Source organism: Podarcis melisellensis (assembly GCF_964234715.1).
Source record: "Podarcis melisellensis genome assembly, chromosome: 2".
Taxonomy (NCBI): Eukaryota; Metazoa; Chordata; class Lepidosauria; order Squamata; family Lacertidae; genus Podarcis; species Podarcis melisellensis.
In genome coordinates, this window is record NC_138529.1 from 78692149 (window position 1) to 78705365 (window position 13217).

At 38.5% G+C, this 13217-nt stretch overlaps 1 protein-coding gene and 1 long non-coding RNA gene across 2 annotated transcripts in view; one reads left to right on the forward strand and one right to left on the reverse strand.

Annotated features, from left to right (window-relative positions):
• WNK2 (WNK lysine deficient protein kinase 2) overlaps positions 1-13217 on the reverse strand; it is a 108848-nt gene that overhangs the window by 59930 nt on the left and 35701 nt on the right. Inside the window, exons 6-9 of the mRNA XM_081898370.1 lie at positions 10455-10543; positions 8483-8702; positions 5246-5534; positions 482-678 (exon numbers count right to left, since the gene is read on the reverse strand). Of these exons, the coding sequence (XP_081754496.1) occupies positions 482-678; positions 5246-5534; positions 8483-8702; positions 10455-10543 (795 nt within the window). The remainder of the gene's footprint in view (positions 1-481; positions 679-5245; positions 5535-8482; positions 8703-10454; positions 10544-13217) is intronic.
• The window catches only part of LOC309362668, a 167402-nt gene that overhangs the window by 13613 nt on the left and 140572 nt on the right, over positions 1-13217 (forward strand). The gene's annotated exons all lie outside the window — the stretch shown is intronic.

A 13217-nucleotide genomic window follows, 5' to 3' on the forward strand; every position in this document is an offset into this window, starting at 1 on the left:
GTGCTTCTTCGCCTCTCTGAAATATTCAGTCCAACGAAAGAGCTACACAGGTACTGAACAGATGCCTGGCCTTTAGAACAGCTGGAAGAAATATCTGACCCGAAAGATTCTTGAGAAAATGAAGGAACAATAATATGTGGCTATAGAGACAGCGAGAAAACACAACAAATGAGAGAATGCTTAAAACAATAACGTTTAGGGGTTCTAATTTGTTACAGTTAAACTAATAAACACATTTGGGTTGAATTAAATGTATTGCACCTGTTTAGTTTGTTAGAATACACTAGCTAAAGCAAACATACATACTGAGTAGAGAAGCATATGTGTTTTTATGGCACCAATTCATATATATGGGGGAGCTTCATATATTTATGTGGGGAAACTGGACTCAGAGTCTAGAATCTGAAAAAGAATTTGTTCTTAAAGGTTATACGTGGGGATCCATAAATATAAAGTATTTTAAGGAAACTGTTATGCTTACAACTGAAGGCTGCTGGTAGGGTCCCAGCTGCTGAAGACCATGGGGCAAAGTCTGGCTTTCGCTGAGAGGTGGGCTATAAACCCGCTGAATTGCAGGAGGTATTGCATCAGGCATAGATGAGTAGATGACACTTTGCTGGCTGCTCTGGGAGTCTGAATACACAGTTGATCCCTGCCCACTGTCGAATGTGCTATCAGCTGAAGGATGATTGGGGGAAAAAATACAGGGTGTGTTAAAAATCAAAGGAACTTAGTTCTGATCCCCAACTCACTGATGTCCCAGCTAGTCTGCAACAATGCAATGCCTATGTAATATCACAGCCTGTGCAATGGTGTGCTGGTGCAGTAGCCCATATACCTTCTCCTAAAATTATAGTGCATTTATCAGCTTGCACAGCATGTCTCAGAATTGGCCCACTGCTCAAATTCACTTTAGTTGTTATACACTAAACGGCTGTTGGGTTACTTTCTCTACCAATTTTCTCATTGCCATCTTTATCTGGATAGAGCCATACTGAAAAAAATCATGTCAAGGCCAGCATGTTTTGCTCATTTATGTCTACCAGACACTATTACAGACCCATAGCACAGTGGATTTGATTATGAGTTCAACTTGACATGAGTTAGCTGAACACCTTGCTGGAATATTTTTTTCTCCTGTATTTTTAATTCTCTTTTATTCAGTGATGATATTACAAATTCCAAGGGGCCATATATACAGGACTGAAGCAGTAAAGTGTGCTGGAATTTTGTTATTGCAAATTTCCTCTAAAGTAGGTGTGGAATTAGGGGAAAATATTAAATGTAGGAGTGGGATGGACAGATGGATGAAAGGAAGGAACTGTTCAGCAGCCTGCTTGCATACTCCCCTGCTTTGAACCTTAAATCAGCCTTTACGCTTTGACTTTATAGGAAATCATCATGGCCACAGCATGTCATTCAAGTCAATGTTAATGTGGAGTATTCAATAGATATTTATTGGTGCAGTCCAAAGTCCTGGTCATGCTGACACTACAATCTCTTTTTTATACAGCTCAGCACTTTGAATGAGAATGGATGTTGGTGATTCTGTGTTATATTTCCTCTGCTCATAGAAAGGAGCAAAGAAGCATAGAATATGGGCTGCATGCAAAATAAGTGTGAGCAGACTCCGGCTTACTAATGCCCATAAGCAAAATAATTTATATATATATACTTTTAGTAAAGCTGAAGGACATGTAGTAGAAAAAAAACAGAAGTAATTTGGGTGCATTACTTTCTGAGTGATAGAAATACAAAGAGTGCTTTGTTCTATTGTTATTTATTGCTGGGAGAAAACAACTTAAGTATTAAAGTTCAAGTGCCATTTGCTCTGCAATGAGACATGGTAAAGAACAAAGAATTTTCTTGTGAAAGAGTGAGTTCAGTTTACTTTATATCGGGGTGAAGAACCTCCAACCCAGGGGTCAGATCTGGTAAGGTTTCAATTTGGCCCACATCACCTTTACCCCCCAAACTATGCACACCTGCCCCACACCTGACACCATATGTGGTAATATGTGTGGGGCTGTACAGACACAGCTGGATTGGCTGCCCTACCAAGTTCCCTGCAAGGAGCTCAACCACATAGCCAATCCTTGCAGAAAGCAGTTTTGCTAGCCCTGTGCTTGATGCTTTTTCCAAGTATAGGGCTGGCAAAGCCCCATGTACTGCGGTCCCCAAGCACCCAACAGCCAGCTGGCTGTCAAATAGTTGGGAAGCACCGTAGAAGAGACTATGACAAGTGGGAAAGAGAATGTGCCTTTTAATTTCATAAGAACATCAGGTGACTGACAGGTTACTTGCCCAAGCTGGCCTGCAGAGTTGGGGGAGATAGTGGGCAAAGAAATTCCCCAACCTTGCTTTATATGAATGCTTCCTGCCCTAGTTTCTGCTTTTACAACAAGGACACTAGCTTATTTAACCATAACCCTAGGGCAATTTGATGCCAGCTAACCAAGCAATTTTTTTTCTGCCCCAATGGCCCTACTGATCTTGGCAGTGACAGCAAAAAGAGGGGGGAGGGAATCGAAGCAGACAAAGCACTGGGGAGGGCAGAGCCCAGGAACCTGGCTATCAGATTGATCAGCTGATGAGTAGAGAATGGGCAACAGCCCTCCTTCTCACCTGATGTGCTTTAAATATGTCTTTGGAGTGTAGAATGTTTAAACACTATGCTATGTTATTGTATAGCTGATATCAACAGTCCAGAATCTCCAAGTTTGATAGGGTTGATATATTATTAAAATAGTTTCTCTTTACAAAGCAGAAAAAGGAACATATGCCACACAATTCTTAACTGGAGCCAAAATCAAGCTCAGGCTTAATAAAAGTATTTGGGAAGTTACATTTCTTCTGATTTGGGGGGATTCAGTTCTAGCTCTCATAGGTTTGGGCCAAATCGAACCATTAGCTAATGAAAATTCATCATGGTCCAATCAATCCTCCTTTTAGTGGGGTGGGAGAAGCCACTTCAAGTTTTGCTCATGTAATTGTTTATAAGCAAGACTCCATGTATATTATAATGCAGAGATGTTTACAGCATAGATATTTTAATCTATTACAGAAATTATTTGTAACCACAAATGGGGGGCGGGGAGTGTAACTATACAGAGCTGAAGTAGCAGTAGGAAGCCAAGTCTGGATTTTTATGGCTCATCATGTCGTACAGAGATGCTAAATTATTTATCTTCATTTCTGCCTTCTTTGAGTAACACAGGCAGCGTAAAGGAAATTATTTATAGGGCTTTTAGACACAAAAGCACTATGCTACCATCCAAATAGCATATGATACTGGTGCTTTAAAGTACAGCAAAAAAAAATTTAAAATGGAAGTGGTGGGATTAAACAGCATCTTATTTTTAAACATATTTATATTTTGTAAGCAGCTCTCAATGAATAATTATTTTATAGCTAGATGTTTTAACTAATCTAGTTAAAATGTATATTGTTATTTGAGGTCTAGTTCTCATATTAGGAAATTCGATCTGTTTTACTGAAGCAGAAAATTAGAGTTGTCTATTATGATACTATTTCAGTTATTTCTGTAGTCAAAAATATTGTGTCTCATCTTCGAATATAGTGGCCTACAAGCTTCAGCAATGAAGCAGAATTCTATTGTGCTGGTAAGTAAGTATATTCAATCCTGACCCAATCCATAGCGCTTGGACAGAACAGTTTCAGAATTGTAATTTTCTAGATAAGTTTTTGCAGGGGTCCCACATGACTCCTGCTGTAGGGACTATCTGCTACGATATAGAATTTTAATTCTATTAATGTTTAATTGCTTTTTAATGGTTTCTCCCCTGTGTTTATACTGTTCTTGTTTTATCTGTAAGCCACCTTGAGATCTTGTCAGGGAAAAGGTTGGGGAATAATAATAATAATAATAATAATAATAATAATAATAATAATAACAACAACAACAACAACTATCTATGGTGGCTGCTTGCCATATATTAGTTAGTGCTTCACTCTAGCAGGAAACACCACCTGGGATGAAAATAATAGCTGTGGAATATGTAATCTCAACAGGAAGTAAGTCCCAAGAACACCTCTGTTAGTTGAAGCTCTACACAAGGATATGCAGAGAGTGCTACCAAGCTGCAGGGGTCATGTCGGACTAACATCCCCAGGAACAAGAAGGATGTCAGAGAATGGCAATGCTTTGCAGCTTTCTTTGAACTGTTTAATGAAATCTTTAGCCCTCATCCCATTTTCATGTTTACTGTGTTCCAGATTCAAAGGGAACCTCTGGCCCCTGGCAGAACACCACTTCCTTCCATTTCTCTTCTCAACTGGTTGTCACTTTTTTCCATCTTTCAAGTCAAATATTCCATGCCATTGTGAGCTAATGGGGCTGGTTGTTTTTCCCCCACCCTACTTTAGGATATTTTTTCCTGAAGATATTCTGAGCATCTGCAAGCCTCAGAGCTACTTTAAGCCTGCCAGCACCTCCCTTTTGTACATGGGTAGCACTGTTTTGGCTACAGCTCCATGAACATAGGAAGATTTGAACAAGAAATGCAGGTCATGATAGCTAACTGCTGACCCTTGAGAAAATGTTTCTTTACAGATCACTTATTTATTTTAATCACAAATACGTGGAGCTTTTGGAACCATGCATCCCAGTTGTTTTTCTTTCCCTCCCATCTTTCCAGCATAATTTACCTGTTTCACACTCTACAAATTTGCTGGCATGGTAACTGTGCCTATATGATTTTTATTAGACTTTAATTAGTTTACATGCAGTGCTTTTTTCTTAAAAAAAATTTTAGTGGTACTCTCATTTTGACTCAAGAAAATCAGCATTTTATATCGGGAAAAATAAATACAGTGGTACCTCTGGTTACGTACTTATTTTGTTCTGGAGGTCCGTTCTTAACCTGAAACCATTCTTAACCTGAGGTACCACTTTAGCTAATGGGGCCTCCTGCTGCCGCTGTGCTGCCAGCACACGATTTCTGTTCTCATCCTGAGGTAAAATTCTTAACCTGAGGTACTACTTCTGGGTTAGCAGAGTCTGTAACCCAAAGTGTTTGTGACCCGAGGTGTTTGTAACCCAAGGTACCACACTGTACAGTAAATGGACAAAAGTACAAAGATTCACAAAATGTTTAAGGGTGTGTTTAGGTCCCCTTGCCTCCCCCCCAGAAAAAAAGCACTGCTTCCATGTATTATTCACCACCAGTGCCTTGTTATATACTCTCAGTTGGGTTTCTATGAATACTGAAACCAAGCAACTTACATGCAAGTGAAGTGACGCTTGTGGGAAGATTCTGCTGAGAAAGATGCTGGTCAGCTTCAGGCTCTTCTGGTTCTGACAGTATGTGGTGACCAGTGTGAGAAAGGTACATAACCTGAACTGGTTGTGCTTGTGGAATCTTCATTTTTTCTAAACTCTCCGGATCCCGTTGTTCTTCTGATTGCAGGAGAGGCCAAATCCTCTCTCTTCTCCACTGTATTAATGCTACTCTGTCACGTATTGACTTTGCAACAATTTTGACATCGCTCTCATGAAAAAATCCAGCATCAACCTGAAATAAAGCCATGATTGTTCAGCTGTGAATCCACATACATGTAGGTGTTCATTCAGCAGAGTATTTTCTAAAGAGTTTTCAAAGAAGTGTGATATAACGCATGCCACAGTTTTTCATAAAATAGTGACGTAGCTGCAAAACCAGCACCAGATCAAGCAACTATTATTCTATTTAAACATATGTCAATCACTCTAATTTGAAGATCACTGGAGCACCATATAAAATCAGTTGTTAGTGAGTGTTACTTTTTCAGTCAAAGCATAACAGATGGCTGACAGGAAGGGGGCATTTATAGGAATAATTAAACCCAGTGCACACTGCCATCATATTTGGCATAATCTCAGATGTCTGCTTCATGAATAACCTACAATTTTTCCAAACTGCATTGCAGCTTAAGACTACAGCTTTTCAGGAACAAAACCTTACAGAGGCTACCTCTGTTTCAAGTTTTTCAGTAAGATAGGTTTGCAGCAATGATATTTTCAAAATGGAACTAGGCACCTAGGCCAAATATTCAAGTTGCAATGTTTAAGACAATCACTCATTTTATGCTGTCTTGCATCTGAAATCTACTTTACAATTTCATTTACATGTATTAATCTCTGTATTTGAAACAGAATGCATATCATAATGGAGAAAACATAGAACATATAACATGAGCCAGTGTGGTGTAGTGGTTAGCGTGTTGGACTAGGACCTGGGAGACCAGGGTTAAAATCTTCACTTGGACATGAAGCTCACTGCGTGACCGTTGGCCAGTCACTGCCTCTCAGCCTAACGTACCTCAGAGGGTTGCTGTGGGGATTAACTGAGGAGGGGGAGCTCATTGGAGAAAAATGTGGGATATAAATTCAGTAAATAAATGCCTTTCCTATTGTGAATATATCATTTGTGCAGCTGCTCCTGCAAGCGTAGGCTCACCAAGCCGTGTACCAATCTTTAGGTACTATGTAAAAAAAGTCATCTCATGTCACATTAACTACAATATAAGCATATTCGGCTGATACCATTTCAAAAGCTCACTTGGCACTGATACTTTTACCTCTTGGGTTAAGTCCTTTCTTTCACCCAATCAGAAATGTATGTATTTCCATATTTATGTTAGGGTCTAAGACGTGGTATGGAACTGAAACAAATTAACCCCATGATTTTTAAAATGAAACATTAAAATATTTAAACCAAAAGGACTCAGGTGTAAGTGATTTGTGTAGTCTAATGAAGCCTTTTAAAATATATGCGTGCTGATTAAAAAAACTGATTAAAAAAACTGGCATATCAGCATTAGCTTGCTGGATGGAAAAGAAACTGAGTTTACTGCAAAAATCTCATTTGTTACTCAAGCAAACAAATAGATTTGGGCCCAACTGATACTGCCTAGCTTATTGGAGCCAACCTGCTTTTCATTAAAGACATCTTGATGGGAGAGACAGAAGAGTACAGAACACTTTTGGCTAAGCAAGGCTACAGAGCTTCCTTGTTCCTTCAGGAGTACTTCCCATGAAGAATTGAATTCTTGCATAACTTCCACTGGCATCTTTACCAATGTATTTGCTAACACAGCAACTTTGTGCTTCACACAAGAGCTCTTCATACACCAAGCAAATTTATTCTATGTTGGTAAATCACAGTATGACGGACCCTATGGCAAACAATCTGAAAAATACTATACTGTACTGGAACCAGTGAGAAAATTTTTTTGGGGGGAAAGCTTTCTTGTGAACAAATTCTGTTGGGAAACTGAGGGCTAACAGTCTTGCCCTGAGAAGACCCCAGAGGCATTCTAGCAGTGTTTTGTCAAAGGCTCAAGCACACTTACTCTGATCAGCGCCTCATATTACATATTATCTGAATGTCCACAAAAGTACATCATGCTCTTCCATATGTATGTGGGAGGAATAAAAATGTAAAGAACCCACTTGTAGTAGAACTGATGCAGCAGTGCTTTTGCTGTAACCATCAGAAGCTACACATAATTGTACTGAACAATGTGTATACAGTGGTACCTCTAGCTACGAACTTAATTTGCTCCGGAGGTCCATTGTTAACCTGAAACCGTTCTTAACCTGAGGTACCACTTTAGCTAATGGGGCTTCCCACTGCTGCTGTGCTGCTGCAGCACGATTTCTGTTCTCATCCTGAGGTAAAAATTTTAACCTGAGGTACTACTTCCAGGTTAGCAGACTCCGTAACCTGAAGAGTTTGTATCTCAAGGTGTTTGTAACCAGAGGTACCACTGTATAGCATTGCAACCCAAGAAATGCAGAACTAATGGTTATTTAATCATAGTTTCTTCATATCTGACTCCCACCTTCTACTTGGGTAGCCATTTTTATGCATTGGCTACTCAGTCCTTACACCTAAAGAAGAAATCAGATCCACAGTGCCTTCCTGATATTACAAAGAAATCTCCTGACACTGTGATTAATCTATAAATTAAGAAAGGAGCATTTGTGTTCCCATTAGACTTTTCTTTGTTTCATGTCCCTTCTTAATCAGCCATTGAAGTGCCACATCTATTTTGTGCTGTTGTTGAATCATAGATGGAGGGAGAGGGAAGTGGGGGGAGCAATATATATTCACCCAACGACAATAGGTATCTATCTATTCAGTATATAAAACAACTCAGCAGCAAACTTGACAAAGTTTATCCTAAAGGTATCAGTATTAAACCTTGAATAGCCCTTGTTCTTTGTTTCTGCAGTTTTTACCAAGAAATTAATTTGGACACATCTCATCTTACTGGAGAAAAAGTTAGAAATGGTGCAGACTCTATTCAGTACTCTAATTCAGGATCTTTTATTCTCCTAGTTTCTTACCCAAGCCTTCTAAATCTCTCTGAGTTGAATCTTTGCAATGGAATTTACTTTACCAGATTTGCTCCTGGTGTCCTTTGAGATTAATGTACTACTTATATATATATTTTTGTCAGGAGAAGTTTATTTTACCATTTCTTGTGCAACATCATCAGGAGTTTCCTTCTCCAGATCAAAAGTAAACTCAATGGCTCCATTATCTTTGGGTTTTCCTTTCAGTTTCTTAGGATCTTCTACCCAGAGTCTTAAGGCAATAGAGGATTTCCTACCATCATCTTCTTCTGCAAGTTCCACTCTTACCCCAGTATCTTCAGCAAAAAAGGCATGGCTTAGTAAATCTTTAATTTCATATCTGGAACAAGGACAAATTACAAAAACTGTATTAAGGCACTACAGATTTTAATACATTTTAAAACCAAACAAAACTCTGTATCACACAAAAACCAGCAGAGGGGCCTTCAGTAATTAAAACAAAAACTGAAGGATATGCAACAACAGCAGCAAGGATACTTGTCGCCAAGCACTGGAAAACTCAAGATTTGCCCACACTGGAAGAATGGCAGATGCAACTGATAGACTATATGGAACTGGCAGAAATGACCGGCAGAATCCGAGACCTGGGAGAAGAGGCCGTGGAGGAGGACTGGAAAAAATTTAAGGACTATTTACAAAAGTATTGTAAATTGTATGAATGTTAAGAAAGATGTAAGATTAATAACAATATGGTTCCATTAAACTAGTTAAAGGGAATATGACGATAAATGGAAAAATTGGATAAGATAAATTTTGGATAAACATGAAGTCAAAGTTTAAGCTTTTAAGGTTTGGGTAAAATTATCTGAAATTAGGGATATAAAATTGGGAAACTTTAATTTAAGAATTGATACAAGGTAATAAATTCCTGGGTAAAACTCGAAAAATTTGGAACGCAGGAACAAGAGATGTGACGAAGTCCAAAGAAGTGAAGAAATTATGGTCATTGTAAAAGTATATGTTATTTTGTTTGTTTTTTATAATGTATTGAAAAATTCTTAATAAATATTATAAAAATAAAATAAAACAAAAACTGAAGGAGCCTAACCATTAACAAAGGAAACAATGGATATATTTTAGGAAAGAAGCCTGGAGCAAAAGTCTGTCTAATGTTTTCAGGCTCTAACGAAGTTTGTAGATGTACATTAAACATTTGGGACAACATTTTTAGAATTTAAGAACAGTGATGCTAGAACAGTATAAGGAATGCAACTTCTTTTCAGCAGTGACCATGCAACAAGCTCACAAGCATAATGTGAAATCCTCTGGCCTGTTCCTAATTTGTACCTCAGTAACAGATATTCAAGGGTATGCTTTCTCTGAACGTGGAGACTCCATTTTGCTACCACGGCTGATAGAACAGAATTGTGCTCCATTAATTTGCCTACTTTTAACACAATCTGATTAATTATTTTATTCATTTCTTTAAGTGGATTTATTCATTTCTATTTTATAGAGGCACTACAGTAATTGTGACAGGCATGGCTTTGCCTGGATAACTCTCTTGTTTCTTTGCCCACATCCAGTCCTTCCATGATCATAAGCAATGGTTTAGAACCTCCACCTTCTCTCTTGAGCCTGATGGGAAAGAAAGGTGGAGCTGTGCATCATCAGCATACTGATGGCACAAAACTCCAAATCCCCAGGTGAGCTCACCAGTGGTTTCATGCAGATAGGGGGTAGGATAAAACCTTGTGAAATACTGTATGCCAATGGCTACTGTGCAAAGCAAATATCCCCCAAAACTATTCCCCAGGAAGAACCCAAACTACTGCAATCTGGTGCCACTCAAATTAATCTTGTACTGGCAATCAAGTAGGATTGGTCTAACAAAACCACCAGGAAAACACTAGCTCTGTCTAGCTACCAAGGGAACACAACTGGGCCAGAACCAAACAGAAAAGAATCCAGATCACACATTTTATCCAAGAAAACTTGTAGGAAAACCCTAAGCCTTAGAGTTGCATCAGCTGGAACTGGATATTCTCCTGTTATCCTCTCTCTGCCACAAACACAAAAGTCAGTTTAATATCTACTCAGTGATGGGGGGAAAAAACTATTTGAAACACACCTTTCTTCTTTATTTTTGCAAATGCATTCTCCAATTATCTCCTTAATTTCAGGGTCGGTAACTTTATCAAAACTTGCTGGTTTGACACCCTGCAAGGAAAAACAAATCAGCCTTAGGTCTACTCAGAATAGATTTCAGTTCAATAGTATTGAATTACTAGCAAACTTACTTTGGGTAGCTATTTGGTCTAATGCAAAACAATAGTATAGTATCTTCTGTAATCATGGTAAAGCAAATATCAAACTAATTTGAAACTTAAATGGTAGAATTCTTTTCTATGGCATCTTCTGAAATCAAAATATGTGCATACAGAACAGTTTGGATCCATAGCAGAGGATTTGCATCCAAAGTGTCCTTTCACTCACAGAAGGTATCTTCCACAAGCAGAAGGGCAGCCTGCGATCCAAGCTAATATTAAGAAAATACATCAGAGGAAATTAATGAAGATACTGAGAAGGACAACGGTTCTATTTTCCATTTTAGAATGTTACCATTCCTCTAGTTATGAGGTTCAACACAGATGTACAACATAACCAGATTTCAAGGATCAGAATCAGATTTGTAGGATCATACACAACCTCCACTCACACAACCCAGGTTGAACATGGTGAATCTATAGTCCCAAAACATCACTAAGTTGTGATTTCTAAGATTGTTGTGAATCAATTGCAGATTACACAGTATTATTTGAGATTAATTTCTATTGAGGTAGCAAAACAGAAAGTTCTAGTGCATTTCTTACCACATCAAGCTGAGGAGATTAACAAGAACCAATTATTTATGCATGTAACAAAGGCACGGTTGCTTTTTCTTTTCTTTAATGAAAATTAGCTTTGGGCTCTATGGTTCTGATAACAGGGTAGGTGGGAATGGGAATGGGTGGGTGTGAAATAGAACCTATTACACCATTTTCTTAACAGTTATCATGCCCACCCCCAAAAATTGTCCACATACTTTCCTTGTCCTCCCTGTAGGGTTCCAGATGTGTGTTGATCCTAATAAACACCCATATTTATTTTGAACACAAAACAGCTAGTAGGGATAGATTAAGTGCCTATCCTAATGAAATAGTCATTATGGAGAGGCCACTTGACATAAACAGAGAGGGCTGCTCCACACAGCGTGATATTCATTTTAGCAAATCCTCATACAGGTTTGTTGCCACCTCTGTGCGAGAAAATGCTCCACTACAAACTGTTTCAACAGAAAGCTTGGCTGAGGCACAGAAACCAACAGCGTGGCTGTTGCACATGAGAAAGAGGCTCCTCGGCTGAAACAGTCAGTGTTTTGTGCGATGACCATCTTATGTTAAACTTTCCTTATGCTATTAAAAGGAAAGCAGTTCTTCATTATACTTTTGAACACTTCACCCCTGCTAACGCTTTATTCATCCCCCACCCCATTGAATCCTTATTCATCTTTTAAAGAACTGGATCAAAAATATATGAGGGGTATGGACTCCTCCTTAATCCTAGAACAGAAGACTAAATGTTTCATGTATCATATAAGACAGAAGTTCAATATGGTGACATGAAGGGAGAGTATTGGCGAGTGGGGTTAAAATTCTAGACAAAACTGACAGACTAATGGACAGTTCTGCTCAACCTGCCATAAAACACAACTCTAGAGAGCAATCAATTGTTTCAAAAATAGCAGTATGGCAGGCCACAGAGATGTTTTATGGCCTGAAGAGTGGGCATTGTTGGTTTTAGGAAACAGCAACTTGTTTCTACCATATTAGCATTTTAAACCATTTGTCTGTTGATCAGTTTAGTCATCTAATATCACAAGATGACTTGCGACTGGAGGGAAGAGGATTCTGTCAGGACAAGAGAAGTTGAAAATAAAAGCTGCCCAGTAAGCATCCTGAGCAAAACAAAACAAAGCAAAAGCTAAACCCTTGACACAATGCCCACCCAAACCTATATATACCAGATGGATATACAAGCTGGTTCATTAAGCCAGTTCTGATTCCTGTCTAGGAAATGCGAATTTTGTATTATTTTTAAATGTTGTAAGTGCTTCATCCAGTGCTTCATGAATTTCAGCAGCTCATTATCTTTTGAGGTATTGGAATTTCAAACAGGGATGAATTTACCAATCAATTTAACTGGTAGTATGGTCAACTAGACCTTCAGTGGAGGTGAGGGGAAGCAATTCTAATCAGCAAGGATGAAAGTTAAGGTCATGCTTTTGGGAAGTGGTTTTGATCCCTATGTTTTACTTAAAGAGGTTCTGAAGAATAAAAATGGGGTTGTATCCATTGCTACTCAGTAGTCCCATTAAAATTAATAAATTAAGTTAGGCATGCCAATTAATTTCAGTAGGGCTACTCCAAGTATGGCTAACATTGATGCCAACCCTTAGTTTCCTACTAACAATGAGCAAGTGTAAGTTTAATGAGTAAATGTAATAATTTCTCCACTATAAAGCACCCATCTTGAGCTTTATGCGACTTGCTAATTTATTTAAATTTAATCAATCAATCAGTTAAAAGGCATGAAATTAAGCAGCTAAGATTTTTAACTGGCCACGAGCCTAATTCACATACATATATTGGCTTGCCCATTAAATTTCATAGCCATTCTCTATCATTGTTGATAGCATTTGGGTTCAGATAAATGTTGTATACACATTTTAAGTGTGTGCATTTTAGGGGCCTAATACATGCCTATAAAACAGTGGTTCCTTGTGAAAATGGCAACTGTGCCTCTACAACATGATTAGTGGGAAGAATAAGCTGTTGCCTTGTGCATTCTGCCT